Raw genomic sequence first — 12,542 nt, forward strand, 5'->3', positions numbered from 1 at the left:
ACATAAACTAACCGAACACGAAACGAAATTCCCCCGAATGTGGTCAAAGTACACGAGAAGAAGAAGAAGAAGTAGTTGTCAGAAAGAAAAGAGGAAACTGACGTGTTTGGTGAATGAAAATAATTTTAGATAATGAAAGAAATTTAATCGATTTTGCGTGAAAAAGTGCTATCTGAAATTGGTTAAATATGCTTCCCACCTACACGAGGTCCACCTCATCGCAAGCAACCTCATTCTTTTCCCGAAAGTCATTCCGTAATAGCGAGAAATTGCTAATAATCTTAGTCCTTCTTACGTTTTGTTTTGTGTGCTTCTGCGGATTCTTCTTCCTTCCGGACAACTTTAGCACAAATCGCGTGCTAAATGTGTACAAGCAGCTGCAAAAAGCGGGACCGGAGATCTTCATACCAGCACCCCCGGTGGCGCAGCAGGGCTTCAATGGGGGTGACGTTGACCCACATTTACTCGATGACCGGGAGAAGCTTCAGGCGAAAATTCAGGGGGAGCTCGGGGATATCATTGATCGCCCTGAAACACACAAAGTTGACCGCCTCGATGGGGTGCCCAATGAGGGAGGGCAGCAAGAGGGACCCCTTGGCGAGGGGGCGGACGCACGTCCGGGCGGAAGTGACGATAAAATGGGAACGACAACGCTGAAATTCGGACCGGACAGCGGACAAGACACAGACGCATCGATCCGGGAGAAGAGAGACACAGTTAAACAGGTAATGGGGGAAGGGAACACAAAAACCATTTATTGCTACACAAACATGCCCCACACGTTAATGACCCATTCAGACAAAAAAAAATCGCACAGCTCCCACACAGTCTGTTCAGAAGATTTTGCAGCCTCTATGGGAAAAAAACAGTTCAAAATTACATTGCAGATTTATTTAATAGTTTAATCGTTTTACGAGAAATTCCACACTTTTGTTGCTTTTTTTTTAAAAGTAAATTCGTGGCATGAAAATTAGGTCACGATTTGTTATGTTTTATCTGTTTTACATTGTAACAAATACCCCAAATACCCATTTTTAAAAAAATTGAGCCATTTTTGAGTTCCAAAAGTTTCTATTAAGCTTACAAAATTATTTAAAATCTTGTTGAAAATCTTATAAGAAGATTTGCAAAGTCTTGAAGATTGTTTTAAAATCATTCAAGGACGACTTGCACAGAGAGAAATTGTTCCTGTATAAACACACAGAAAAATCTTATTTGTTCCATTAAGAAATTTTTCTAAAGGTCTGAATTTAATCTACTTGTCGATAGAGGCGCTGGCTTATACAATTAATGAGTTAAAGGATTAAATTCGGTTAACTCTTTCGCGTCCATTAGATCGCGTGAATCAATGTATTATGCATAAATTAAAATTAGTTTAGTTAGTTTCAAATCAGTTTCCAAAGAAAATTTATTTACAAAAAAATCAACAAAATCTGTAAGAAATAGTGAATTTATTTCCATACAGATTCACTATTTTTTCTTATTTCAATTCTAATAGGATCAGATATCAAATTTTGACCTTAATTTTCTTTCCAAACGTTTTTCTATTTTTTTTATTTGACCACTGTGGCCTGCAGAATTTTCCATGATAATTTCAAGGGATTTTTAGTAGATGAATATGGTCCAATGTTTTTGATTTATTAAAATACCTTAAAAGTTGCGAATTCTTTAAACCCTTTCAGGATTATTTTGGCCACCGTGGCCAATTCGGTTTTTTTCACAATCGCCACAGAATTTAAATCTATTGAACATTCTGTGATAAATTCTACATTTGTGTGTACTGAATTTCAATTTACCTCAAGATCGTCGAAAAAAAACTTCGAAAAACATTTTCTTTTTGAGAGAAAATTAAGGTCAAAGTTTTGAGGTTAGAAATCTCGATCCTCCAGGGGTTTAAGATTTAAAGAATTCATTGGTCGTTAATTGTTCGATGCTTCAAAGTATTGAAGCTTTGATGTTCAGATCGAAAGTTAGTGGCCTAATAAATAGTAGGGGAGGGCGGGGCTAATAAAGTCACTTAAGGGTTTAGAAAAAGCTCAAAATATCATATTTCCCAAACAGATAAAGCGAAATGTATAGCTCATTTCTTTAGGAAATTTACTGCCCTATAACTCTTTCTCAGATCATTTTGTTCTATATAGCTAGGAAATATGATATTTTAAGCTTTTTCCAAACCCTTAAGTGACTTTATTAGCCCCGCCCTCCCCTACTATGATTAAAAAAGTCGAGTATTTCTAATATGTTTCATGAAGACACGAAAGGGTTAAACAGATATCTCAAAATAATTTCTTTCTGTGTAAAAATCAAATAAAATTAATTCTTTACCTTATTAAATTCTTTTCATTACTAGTTCTTATGCCGTATAAGTAGAACTTTGTTAAAAAAAAATTTTTAAAAACTCAAAAATTCTTAATAGTCAAACATGTAAGTCCAAAATTCCTTAGTAATGCGTTGAAGAATTTATCGGCACAACAGCACAAAGGCTGATAAGTCGATTAAGTTACAACCACGTTGCTTGTCAAAATAAACTCACTGCGAAAGGAAACTATATGTATACAGCGTGACGGGTGAGGAGGGTATCATGCGATTGGGGGAAATTGATGAAATGAACAAAAAAGCAGTGTTTTCTGCTTAAATGGTTGGATTTCTCGCGCGCGAATCGACCGTGTATACGATGATGCCAAGTGATATTGACCCGAGTCACCTCTCTCGCGTGCTCCAAAATGAAAATGTAATCGTGTTCAGTCACCCTTAAAAATCATCCTATGCTATTTTTGCTTTAACACGCCAAGATAAGGGATATTTTCCCACCATATCACCACATTGCTCTCGCAGAGATTTTCAATCTTATCGCCATTTTCATGTACGAATGTTTTCATTTAAATCATTCATATTTCTGCTTATACGTGCAAGTTTTTTTTTTCTTTATGCTCTGGTCAATTTCCGATATTGTTAAATTTTTTTGCTCTCTCTACATAAAATACTAAAATCTCGGGGAGTTTTTGTGCGATAAGACGAATGAAATTTCCATACGATGAGCTCTCGCGACAGAAATGTGTGTCTAAGAAGGCAAAATCAGTCGTTTGCGAAAAGTAGAATGAAACAGTAGAGTGATTTTACGGGATCTTTTGAGAGAATTTTGGGTGCTTCGCCTATATTTTATAAATTCAGTGTGGCACATAACTAATCGGAATTAAATTGCCATGGACACACAAACTTTTTAGTTTTTTTTTTGTTGTTGTGTTTAAATAAATTTTGTAAACAAGGTGATTTTTGAGAATTCCCGTTGTGGAAGGAAGGAAGAAAAAGGAAAAAAAAATGGGGAAATATGAGACTTTTGGTGTTCTTGGGGCATTTATGGTGATTGCCATGACGGGTGTTACGCTAACGAATAAATTTCACCAAACATCATTGCATGAAGATTCCCAGGAGAATCACATAATTGACGGAGATGAATATGAATACCGTGGTAGGCATTTTGTACTGCTCAATAGAGATTCCCAACTGCACGTACCAGAGGTGAATTTCACACAAATAGATAACTTTACAAATTCCCAGAAGAGAGATTACATCAAAAAGGTAAAATACTTTTAAATGCCGCGTGAAAATGTTGCATTTTATTTCATTTATATATTTTTTAATTATATTTTGAAAGACTCGTGCGGAGTGTTTAGGAACAAAATTGAAATGTTTTTCATTATAAAAAAAAATGATAAAAAAGGTCACGAAGTATTCTTAAATGTTGTTTTATGCCAATTTTTTATTAAATGGTTTAGCTTTTGGCTTTTGACAACGTCTAAAGGGGCTTTTTGGTGATTTTTTTTACAATGTGATTAATGTATAAAAAAGTTTCCTTTTGGAAAAAACTACCATTAAACACTTAGAAAACTCAAAGAACTCGATATTTCATGAGGAAAAAAAACAATCTTATCCTGGAATTGAACCAACGATCTTTAGCTTATGAAAGTGGCACTCTAAGGATTAGACAAATTAACTCGTGAAAATGAATATGAGAGAATTTAATTTTTCATTCAAAACTCCTTCTTTTTTTTCCTTAATTAATTTAAATTAATTCAAGGACGTATTTTCCTTTTCCTCAATTCCGTTGGGAAACTCAAAACCATAAATTTCAGAACCTTTTTAGCTTGTCTGTGGGGAGAAGTGTAGAAAAAAATTGATGGTGTTAATGAAGTGCACTTAAATGCTGTATGTTTTACAGATGATGCTCCATGCGTGGAACAATTACAAACAATTTGCATGGGGAAAGAATGAATTGCGCCCCATTTCACGGAGACCCCATTCCGGAAGTGTCTTTGGGGCATTTGATTTTGGTGCCACCATCATTGATGGGCTCGATACGCTCTACATGATGGGATTGCAGGAAGAATTTGAGGAGGGAAAGGAATGGCTTGCACGGAGGTTTTCCTTTGACAATGTGGTAAGTTTTTCTTCTTCTTTTTTTTTACTGTGAATTACAGTGGTGCCCCGCAGTGCTACGTCGTTCGTTTTTATCAATTTAATTAAATTAATTTGGGTGTTTCATGTAGTTAATTCGTTAATTTATCGATAAGAAAATATCATAGAAAACCTGGGGTTAATGAATGGGATAAGGTTTCAGGAAAGGCTATAATATACACTAAAATAGTCTTTTGTAGAAAACATTCATTCATTTTGTTAAACATTCAGACAATAATAAGGAAAAACAGCATTATTTCGCTTTCCAGCGACGTTTCGTTACATGTATTGGCATCTTCAGGTTCTATTTACATAGAATCAATTAATTGGATTAAAAAAAAATGCATAACCGGAAAAAAATACAAAATTCTTCTCTACAAAGACTTATATCAATATGGGGAGCTGTTTCATTGTCAAAGAAAAACGTCGCTGGAAAGCATAGTAATGCGATTCTTCCTTTTTTTATCTGACTGCTCACCGATTGGATAATTTTCAATAACTTGCAACAGTTATTAATCTTTCAACATTTTCTTCAAAGATCAGCCGGAAAAAAGCATCAAAGATTTACTAAATATGCCAACAATGACGTCACTATTGAGTATTTTTGTGTTTTGAAATGCATCGAGGTATTTATGTTAATGATTCATCGAAGATTTTAAATATTTTTATGCTTGATGCGTTGAAAAAGCTAAAAAACGCAATAGTGACGTCATTGTTTGCATTTTTGAGCAATTTTTTGTTGGTCTTTGTGCTATAACTCTATCTTTTAGAAATCTTTTGCTCTATTTCATTGGCAAACATAATATTTTGAGTATTTCCTAACTTGTAAACACTTGTCAGATCTTCTTAGCTCCAGAATTCCTTAATTATTTTTCCCAATTTTTTTGTGTTTGACGAGAGTGTCTCAAATAACGAACAAAATAAAAAATAGAAAAAATGTATCACTGCGAGACATCACTGTATTCCCGTAAAAGGAAGGAATAATTTATTAAATAATTTTGATTAATTTCTTGAATTTTTTCTCACCATTCTAGTCTGTGGATATATCAGTGTTTGAGACAAATATTCGTTTTGTTGGTGGTTTGCTGTCATGCTATGCCCTAACGGGGGATCCGCTGTTTAAGGATAAAGCCGCCTATGTGGCTGATAAACTACTACCGGCTTTCCAGACACCCACGGGCATTCCTTTGGCGCTTGTTAATCTAAAAACTGGGGTGAGTTTCGGCAAAAATCGTTGTGAAATTCAAATAAATTTATTTTTAATTTTAAAATTTCTTTGTAGATGAGTAAAAATTATGGATGGGCAAGTGGAGGTAGTAGTATTTTATCGGAATTTGGAACTCTTCATTTGGAATTTTCTTATTTGAGTGACATCACGGGGAATCCCATCTATCGGGAACGTGTCCAGAATATCCGGCAAGTGCTGAAGGAATTGGAAAAGCCCAAGGGATTGTATCCGAATTATCTTAATCCTAAAACTGGCAAATGGGGTCAATGTGAGTTTATTATCCTTTAATACACAACTTTCTCTCTAAATGGAAAGCTCGTAAATTTTTTATCCGCAAGAAAAACATAGCTTGAAAAGAAAAAAAGTAAAACAAGGAAGGGAAATTGTTTTCCTTTCAATTAAATCAATAAAACATCCTTTATTATTTATTTATTTTCAGATCACATGTCCCTCGGTGCCTTAGGTGATAGCTTCTTTGAGTATTTACTGAAGGCGTGGATTCAGTCAGGGCGTGGGGATCAGGAGGCACGTCAGATGTTCGATGAGGCAATGCCCCCAATTATTGAGCATATGGTACGAACGAGTCCGGGTGGGTTAACGTACGTGTCAGACATGAAATTCGATAGGTTAGAGCATAAAATGGATCATTTGGCGTGCTTTGCGGGTGGACTATTTGGTTTGGGTTCGCAAACATTGTCCAATGAATGGTCAACACGGTATATGGATATTGCTCATGGGCTAACAAATACCTGCCATGAGAGCTACATACGTACAGCAACGAAATTGGGACCGGAAAGTTTTCGTTTTAGCGAAGCTGCCGAAGCAAAGGCCCTCAAGACGTCCGAGAAGTACTACATTCTCCGTCCGGAGACTTTTGAGAGTTACTTCATCATGTGGCGTTTGACGCATCAGCAAAAGTACCGCGATTGGGGCTGGGAAGCCGTTCAGGCACTCGAGAAGTACTGCCGAACACCAAATGGGTACACGGGCATCAAGAATGTCTACATGGAGGATCCGCAGAAGGATGATGTGCAGCAAAGTTTCTTCCTTGCGGAAACATTGAAGGTAAGGCGAGAATTCCCTTTTAAAATTGATTTTGTGCTCTAAACGGGGCACAGGGTGGATCAGTTGAGATGCTCAAAAATTGATTTTTTTCTTTTCAATTTTTATTTAACTTCAAAAAACAAATCAATGCAAATGCAGTACCTCTACTTACTCTTCTCGGACGATTCACTCCTCCCTCTGGACGAGTGGGTGTTCAACACTGAAGCCCATCCATTCCCAATTAAGGGAACGAATTCGCTGTACAGGGCAGCTCCACTGACAACAACTAGTCAACTATAATTACCAATTTAATTCACAAAACACTGCTAAATCCTATTAAAATGATATATTATTAAATTAATTAATTATTTAAAGAGCTTATTGCTCTTTTTTTGACAAAACAACTTCGTGACTTCCCATACATTGATTGGAAGATTTTTAAAAGGATAGAAGAAGAAGAAAAAAAATTACAAATTTGACGATATGGCGTTTAAAGAGAGATGGATTGTATGGAATGTGCCAAAAGGAAATTAAGGCAAATTATTAATTTCTTAAATAAATTAGAAGAAAAATGAAGATGAAAATTCCCTTTTTCACGTATGTTACGACGTGAAATCACATTGAAAACGTGAATAACAAAGTGAGATAATTTATTAAATTGTAAAATTATATTGTTAAAATAAACTCTAAAAAGCCGCCGCACCTTAAAAAAAATAATGTAGATGTGAGTGATTCACGATGAAAATGTAGGGCATTTTTTCTTTTGTAAATATTGTGGGTTTGTTGAAATCTTAGTATAATATATTAAATAAATAATACAAAAAAAGTAAATAAAAGATATTTATAAGTTGATTAAAGTAAAAACAAATTGAATAGACTTCACAGTGGTATTAATGTTACGATAAAAACAAATTATTATATAGAAATTTTAAATTATAAAAGTATATAGTTGTGCGCTCACTTTCAGAATTGAATTATTAATTGTAGGAGCAGGAGGAGTCTAAAAATGAAAGATTTTTGTATATAATTGCACACTCACCCTAAAAGGTTACAAATAAAAGAACCCACTATTGTAGAGCACTGAGCGTACTCGTGGTATGCAGAATTGGTCACTTTTTTTCGGATAATTAATTTTAAGAGCAACAAAATTCAGAGCCGGAACCCCATGGCAAATGCATTAATGAGCCAATGAGGAAATAAAACGGCTTTGATATATCAAAATATTCTTTTTATTTATTTATTTCTGAAATTTGGATAAAAGATCTTTAATTCGTAAACCGTGTTACAGAAAAAAGATTGGAAACAAATAGGGGTAACTGGGGTAAAATGGTGAATCGGGAAAAAAATTAAATTCAATATCTCATGAAATACATTGTCCTAATCATTCTTATTCAGTTAACAGGTGCTTCTTACACCTCTTAATGTAGTCCTAGAAAGTTTTAGTCATGTAAAACGAATACTTTGGATTTTATTGAGGAAAATAATTTTCCGATGTCTAAAGTTACTTTTACCACCTTACCATATTTCAATTTTTACCAACTTATTCTGTTTAATATATTATGAAAATGCATTTTTTCAATAAAGCAATTATATGCTGAACACAAACCTTTTATGATTTTTCCCAAAAATTTTCCGAGTTTTCTATTATAAAGTTTTCACTAAAAGGTAGCACTTGGAGCAAAACGGTGAATATTTTTTGGGGTAAAATGGTGAAAAATTTGCCTCCTTCCACTCATATAGTGTTTTCTCTTTCTAGACTATTTTACTATCGACGCGTACTGAATAAATCGCCCAATATTTTCCACAACATAACCAAATATTCTAGCCATTTCCTCAGTGCAAAATGGTGATGAATTATAGGAGAAAAACTCAAAAAATCTCCCTTGTCTCACTCAGACAAGCACTTGTTGCAATTAAAACTCAAAAAGTGTCTGTGAGGAAAGCTTCGGGTATATTTCGGATTAAGTACACAACACTTCAAAGATATCACAGAGCATTCTGTGGAGTAAATCCCAATCATGTCAATACCGCTCTCGAAGTAAATCCCCCGGGGCTCGAGGAAGCCATTACAGTTCCGGATAATGCCCCATGTGATGCTGAATATCCACACTGCCCCTACGGGTCCTGTGCGTCTCCGGAAGAAGATATGGGTGATTCTTTCCGGTCTGGTGAAAATCCATCGGATCCACTTACAGCACAAAATATCATCACCAACGCTTTCGAAGTAAATCCCCCGGGGCTCGAGGAAGCCAGTGCAGTTCCGGATAATGCCCTATGTGATGTGTCAGGCAGAAGGACAATAATAAGTATTTGATAAGTTTAATGATTTAAACTTATCAAATACGTAAAAGACCAGCACAGTATTCGAACCAGTGATTTTTTAAACATGAATTTATGCTCGATCCACATACCTACATTACGTCTCTGAAATAAACGTAAAAGAATTCTCATGCATTGCATAGAGTCACAATGGGATAAGATTATTTCACTTTCAGAGTAAGACGACCAAAAGAAAATGACAAATGGTTTTTTGTTTGTTTTAACCTCTAGGCCGCCAAGCGGGGTCGTTGAACGACCCCAGCCCTATATTTCGTGCTATAACTTAATAAATACAAAAGTTAGCGTTCCCATCTTTTGGAAATAAGTTCCTTGATTATCTGAGGATGTTGTGTAAAAATTTCAGCTCAATCCGTCCACCACAAAAAAAGTTATTAAGGAAAATGTAGAAGAGGGGAATTCAAAAATTGGTGTAACGGCCATGCTGCGGAAAATTTCTTAGAATGAAGTTAGTCACGTCATGAACCGTGTGCTAGTGGGGTTGTTTTTATTTCTCACCCTACCTTCTCAGTGTCAAAATTATCGTGAATAAGCAGCATAAATCGCATAAAACACAGTTAGAAGCACATAAATGTTGAAAAGAGCAAAGACTTTTCCAGAAATATTGCCATTTATTACGGTGCGGGAAGTGAGGGGAATGTCATTTTACTCGTTCAATGTGCTTTTCAGCTCCCCATGCTTTATAGTTTTCTGCTATTGCTTTTATGGTGTTTAAGAAATTTAGAAATATAATTTATTTTTAGACTAATCTGTCCTTCATCAGGTATTATAAAAGACGTTATATTTTATAAAGCATTTCTATTTGTATTCATTTACTTACACGGATAATGCGAATTAACAAATTTTTCCATTGTTCGCCATTGGAGATTCATTCGCAGAATAGTTTCTTTTGAGATTAATTTTTGGACCAATAGTAATTCCGATTTTAGGTGAATTTCTTGAAAAGATTTTTCTCAAAGAAATCATAATTTTATCCTTTGTTTTTTCACTTTTAAATTTAAACACGAACTGATGGCCATAGCTCAACGGGCAGAGCTATATAAAGAAGTGTGTTGATTACAAAAATAAGTAAAAAAAACATATTTTTCGTGTCTCAGAATTACTTTTTAAGGGCCAAAACTTTATTTTATTCATTTTTTTATTGTACTCAAAAGAGTCGTTAAATATTTTTATCTCAGGAATTTTTTTTGTTTGAAATTTTTTTTTATTACACTTTAATTTAAGCTGTGATTCCTCAAAGGAGCACAGTTGAGCCAAAATTAGGGCTTCTACATATTAAGAAAAAAACATATTCACTAAAAATTATATCTTGCAAGGAACTGTAGCTTGAATATTCTGCGTATAAGGAATTAATAATAGATTTGTACATTGAAAGAGATTTATTTTTACAATAATTTAAAAAGGTACAAGAATCATTGGCTGGTTATCCCCATTTTTTTGCATACAGGCAACCTGATTCGATTCAATTTAGACAAAGAGATTTTCAATTTTTCTCTAAAAATTGTAGTTTTTTGCCTTTTCTCAGAAAGTTTTCATGTTATGTATTTTTGTGACGGCTTCCCCGCACTATGTAGTTCCGTTCTGTGATAGTCTTGGATGTTTCCAGGAGTTCTCATAAGGAATGTGCAATTTGATCCATTGAGAAAAGCTCGGAGGGAGCCGAAAGCTCTGGAAGAAGAATTAAGTTTTTCATTTTAACTCCTGGTTAAGAAGAAAAGCCCCCACTGACGAAGACTGGATCAACAAAAAATTATGGTTTACTAATTATCCAGATTATAACCAAAAATACGTAAAATATATAACTTTTACAAACAATTTTTAGAAAACAAAACGTCATATTTTTTTATAATGAGCCTCTAAAAATGTAAGTTTATTTTATAGTCTTTTCATGAGCCAACTGTAGGAATTATAAAAGCAGAGATATGACCATTCTTGTTTATCAAATCTTCTAATTTTACCAAATAAAAACTTAACTCTACAACCTTTATTACAATTTTATAAATCAAATTACAAGACATTATATAAGGCCCTATGTTGTGGTACATCAACACTGTAAATTAACTAACTGATAACCAAAATAAATCTGCAATATCTTAAATCATTTCTAATTAGGAAAACACTTGGTGTAATAAATTTCATTTATTTGTTCTAACTCAAAGCTCTTAATTGTTTTTTTTTTTGACTTGAAATATAATTAAAATTTTCTTTTATAAAGTTTATCCATTAAGTTTTGACACAATCTCTGCGGAATTCCTTTTGCCTGCTGAATATCTTCTTTGATCCTTTTGTAAGTGGCTTCCTCGTATGTTTTGTAGATTTCAGGCAAACCTACGTCTGTGTAGAGTTGCTTTACTATCTGAACAGACTTTTCGTCTTTCTTTCCATAAGATTCCTTCAAAGTTTTCTTTTGCGCTGCGTTAGCACGTTCCAAGAAAGTTGCCACGAGCCATGTACACTTCTTATCTTGAATATCCGTTCCCTCCTTACCTGTAACAGCTGGATCTCCGTAGCAATCTAGGAAATCATCTTGGACTTGAAAGAAAATTCCAATTTCGTAGAGAATATTCTTTGCTTGTTCTAGGATTTGCAAATTCGTATTCCCAGTTAGGTTAAAGGCCAATTCAGTTGGTGTATAGAAGGAATGATGAGCTGTTTTGTACGCTGCTATGTGCCTAACTTGCTCCATTGTGAATGTTAAGACATCCTGATGCATAGTTGCTAGGTCCATATTTTCTCCAATAGTAGAAAATAGTAAATTTCTATGGAATACTTCCGTGAGACTTCCGTAGTTTTGCATTGATCCGAATTTTTTCTTAAGTACCTCATAAACGATGCCTTGAAGCAATAGGCCGTCATTGATGGCTGTCATCTGGACATCATCCAGTTTGTACCAACATGGTTTTCTCCTTCGTGTTGTACTCGCATCCATTATATCATCCATAATTATATACATTCCATGAAACTAAAGGCAAGCAGAGAGGTTAAATAAAATTCTTAATTGTTAGAATTTAGATTCTTTAATGGTTAACTGACTTACCACTTCATGACACCATCCTAGGAAGGCAGATAATGCTCTATTTGCTTCTGTTAATGCAGCCTGTGGAGCTAGTTCTTCAAATGCATCCACAACTATTTGGCAACGATTTTTCTTTCCACCACCATATACACTGTAGTTCAACAACTGCAAAAATTAAACTTTTTACATGTAGAAAAAAATAAAAGAATAAATATTTATCTTACTCTTTCAATATGTGTTCCAGTTCCATATGACTTACAGTTTTCAGCTATAGCTTTCATTTCTTTTAAAAAGACTAAAAATATATGTAGGAAGAATTTTGTTTGCTTATATCAATTAAATTCTGAAGTTGAAATGAAATGAAAGAAAAACTTTTCCGGATAGTTCTTAATATCAATTGGAAATGCTTTTCCGGAGATTTATGTCTCCATTTCTTACTTAATTTTCTTTTAAAAAATAAAG

The 12,542-nt window shown here is 34.3% G+C and overlaps 2 protein-coding genes across 3 annotated transcripts; one reads left to right on the forward strand and one right to left on the reverse strand.

Moving 5' to 3' along the window:
- Positions 1 to 50: 50 nt before the first annotated feature.
- On the forward strand, positions 51 to 7,948 carry LOC129795799 (mannosyl-oligosaccharide alpha-1,2-mannosidase IA). 2 transcript variants are annotated; one of them, XM_055837279.1, is made up of 6 exons: positions 51 to 725; positions 4,220 to 4,438; positions 5,490 to 5,669; positions 5,738 to 5,951; positions 6,123 to 6,748; positions 6,887 to 7,948. In XM_055837279.1, the coding sequence occupies exons 1-6, from the start codon at positions 189 to 191 to the stop codon at positions 7,025 to 7,027; spliced, it is 1,917 nt and encodes a 638-aa protein (XP_055693254.1). In that variant the 5' UTR covers positions 51 to 188; the 3' UTR covers positions 7,028 to 7,948. The 2 variants fall into 2 exon arrangements, with proteins under 2 accessions (XP_055693254.1, XP_055693255.1); XM_055837280.1 differs by lacking the exon at positions 51 to 725 and adding an exon at positions 2,365 to 3,579.
- A 3,285-nt stretch (positions 7,949 to 11,233) lies between these two features.
- Positions 11,234 to 12,361, reverse strand: LOC129794465 (farnesyl pyrophosphate synthase-like). The gene is made up of 3 exons (XM_055835217.1): positions 12,305 to 12,361; positions 12,102 to 12,245; positions 11,234 to 12,026 (listed from the first exon to the last, which is right to left on the reverse strand). The coding sequence occupies exons 1-3, from the start codon at positions 12,359 to 12,361 to the stop codon at positions 11,259 to 11,261; spliced, it is 969 nt and encodes a 322-aa protein (XP_055691192.1). The 3' UTR covers positions 11,234 to 11,258.
- Positions 12,362 to 12,542: the final 181 nt, after the last annotated feature.

Source organism: Lutzomyia longipalpis, chromosome 4 (genome assembly GCF_024334085.1).
Source record: "Lutzomyia longipalpis isolate SR_M1_2022 chromosome 4, ASM2433408v1".
NCBI lineage: Eukaryota > Metazoa > Arthropoda > Insecta > Diptera > Psychodidae > Lutzomyia > Lutzomyia longipalpis.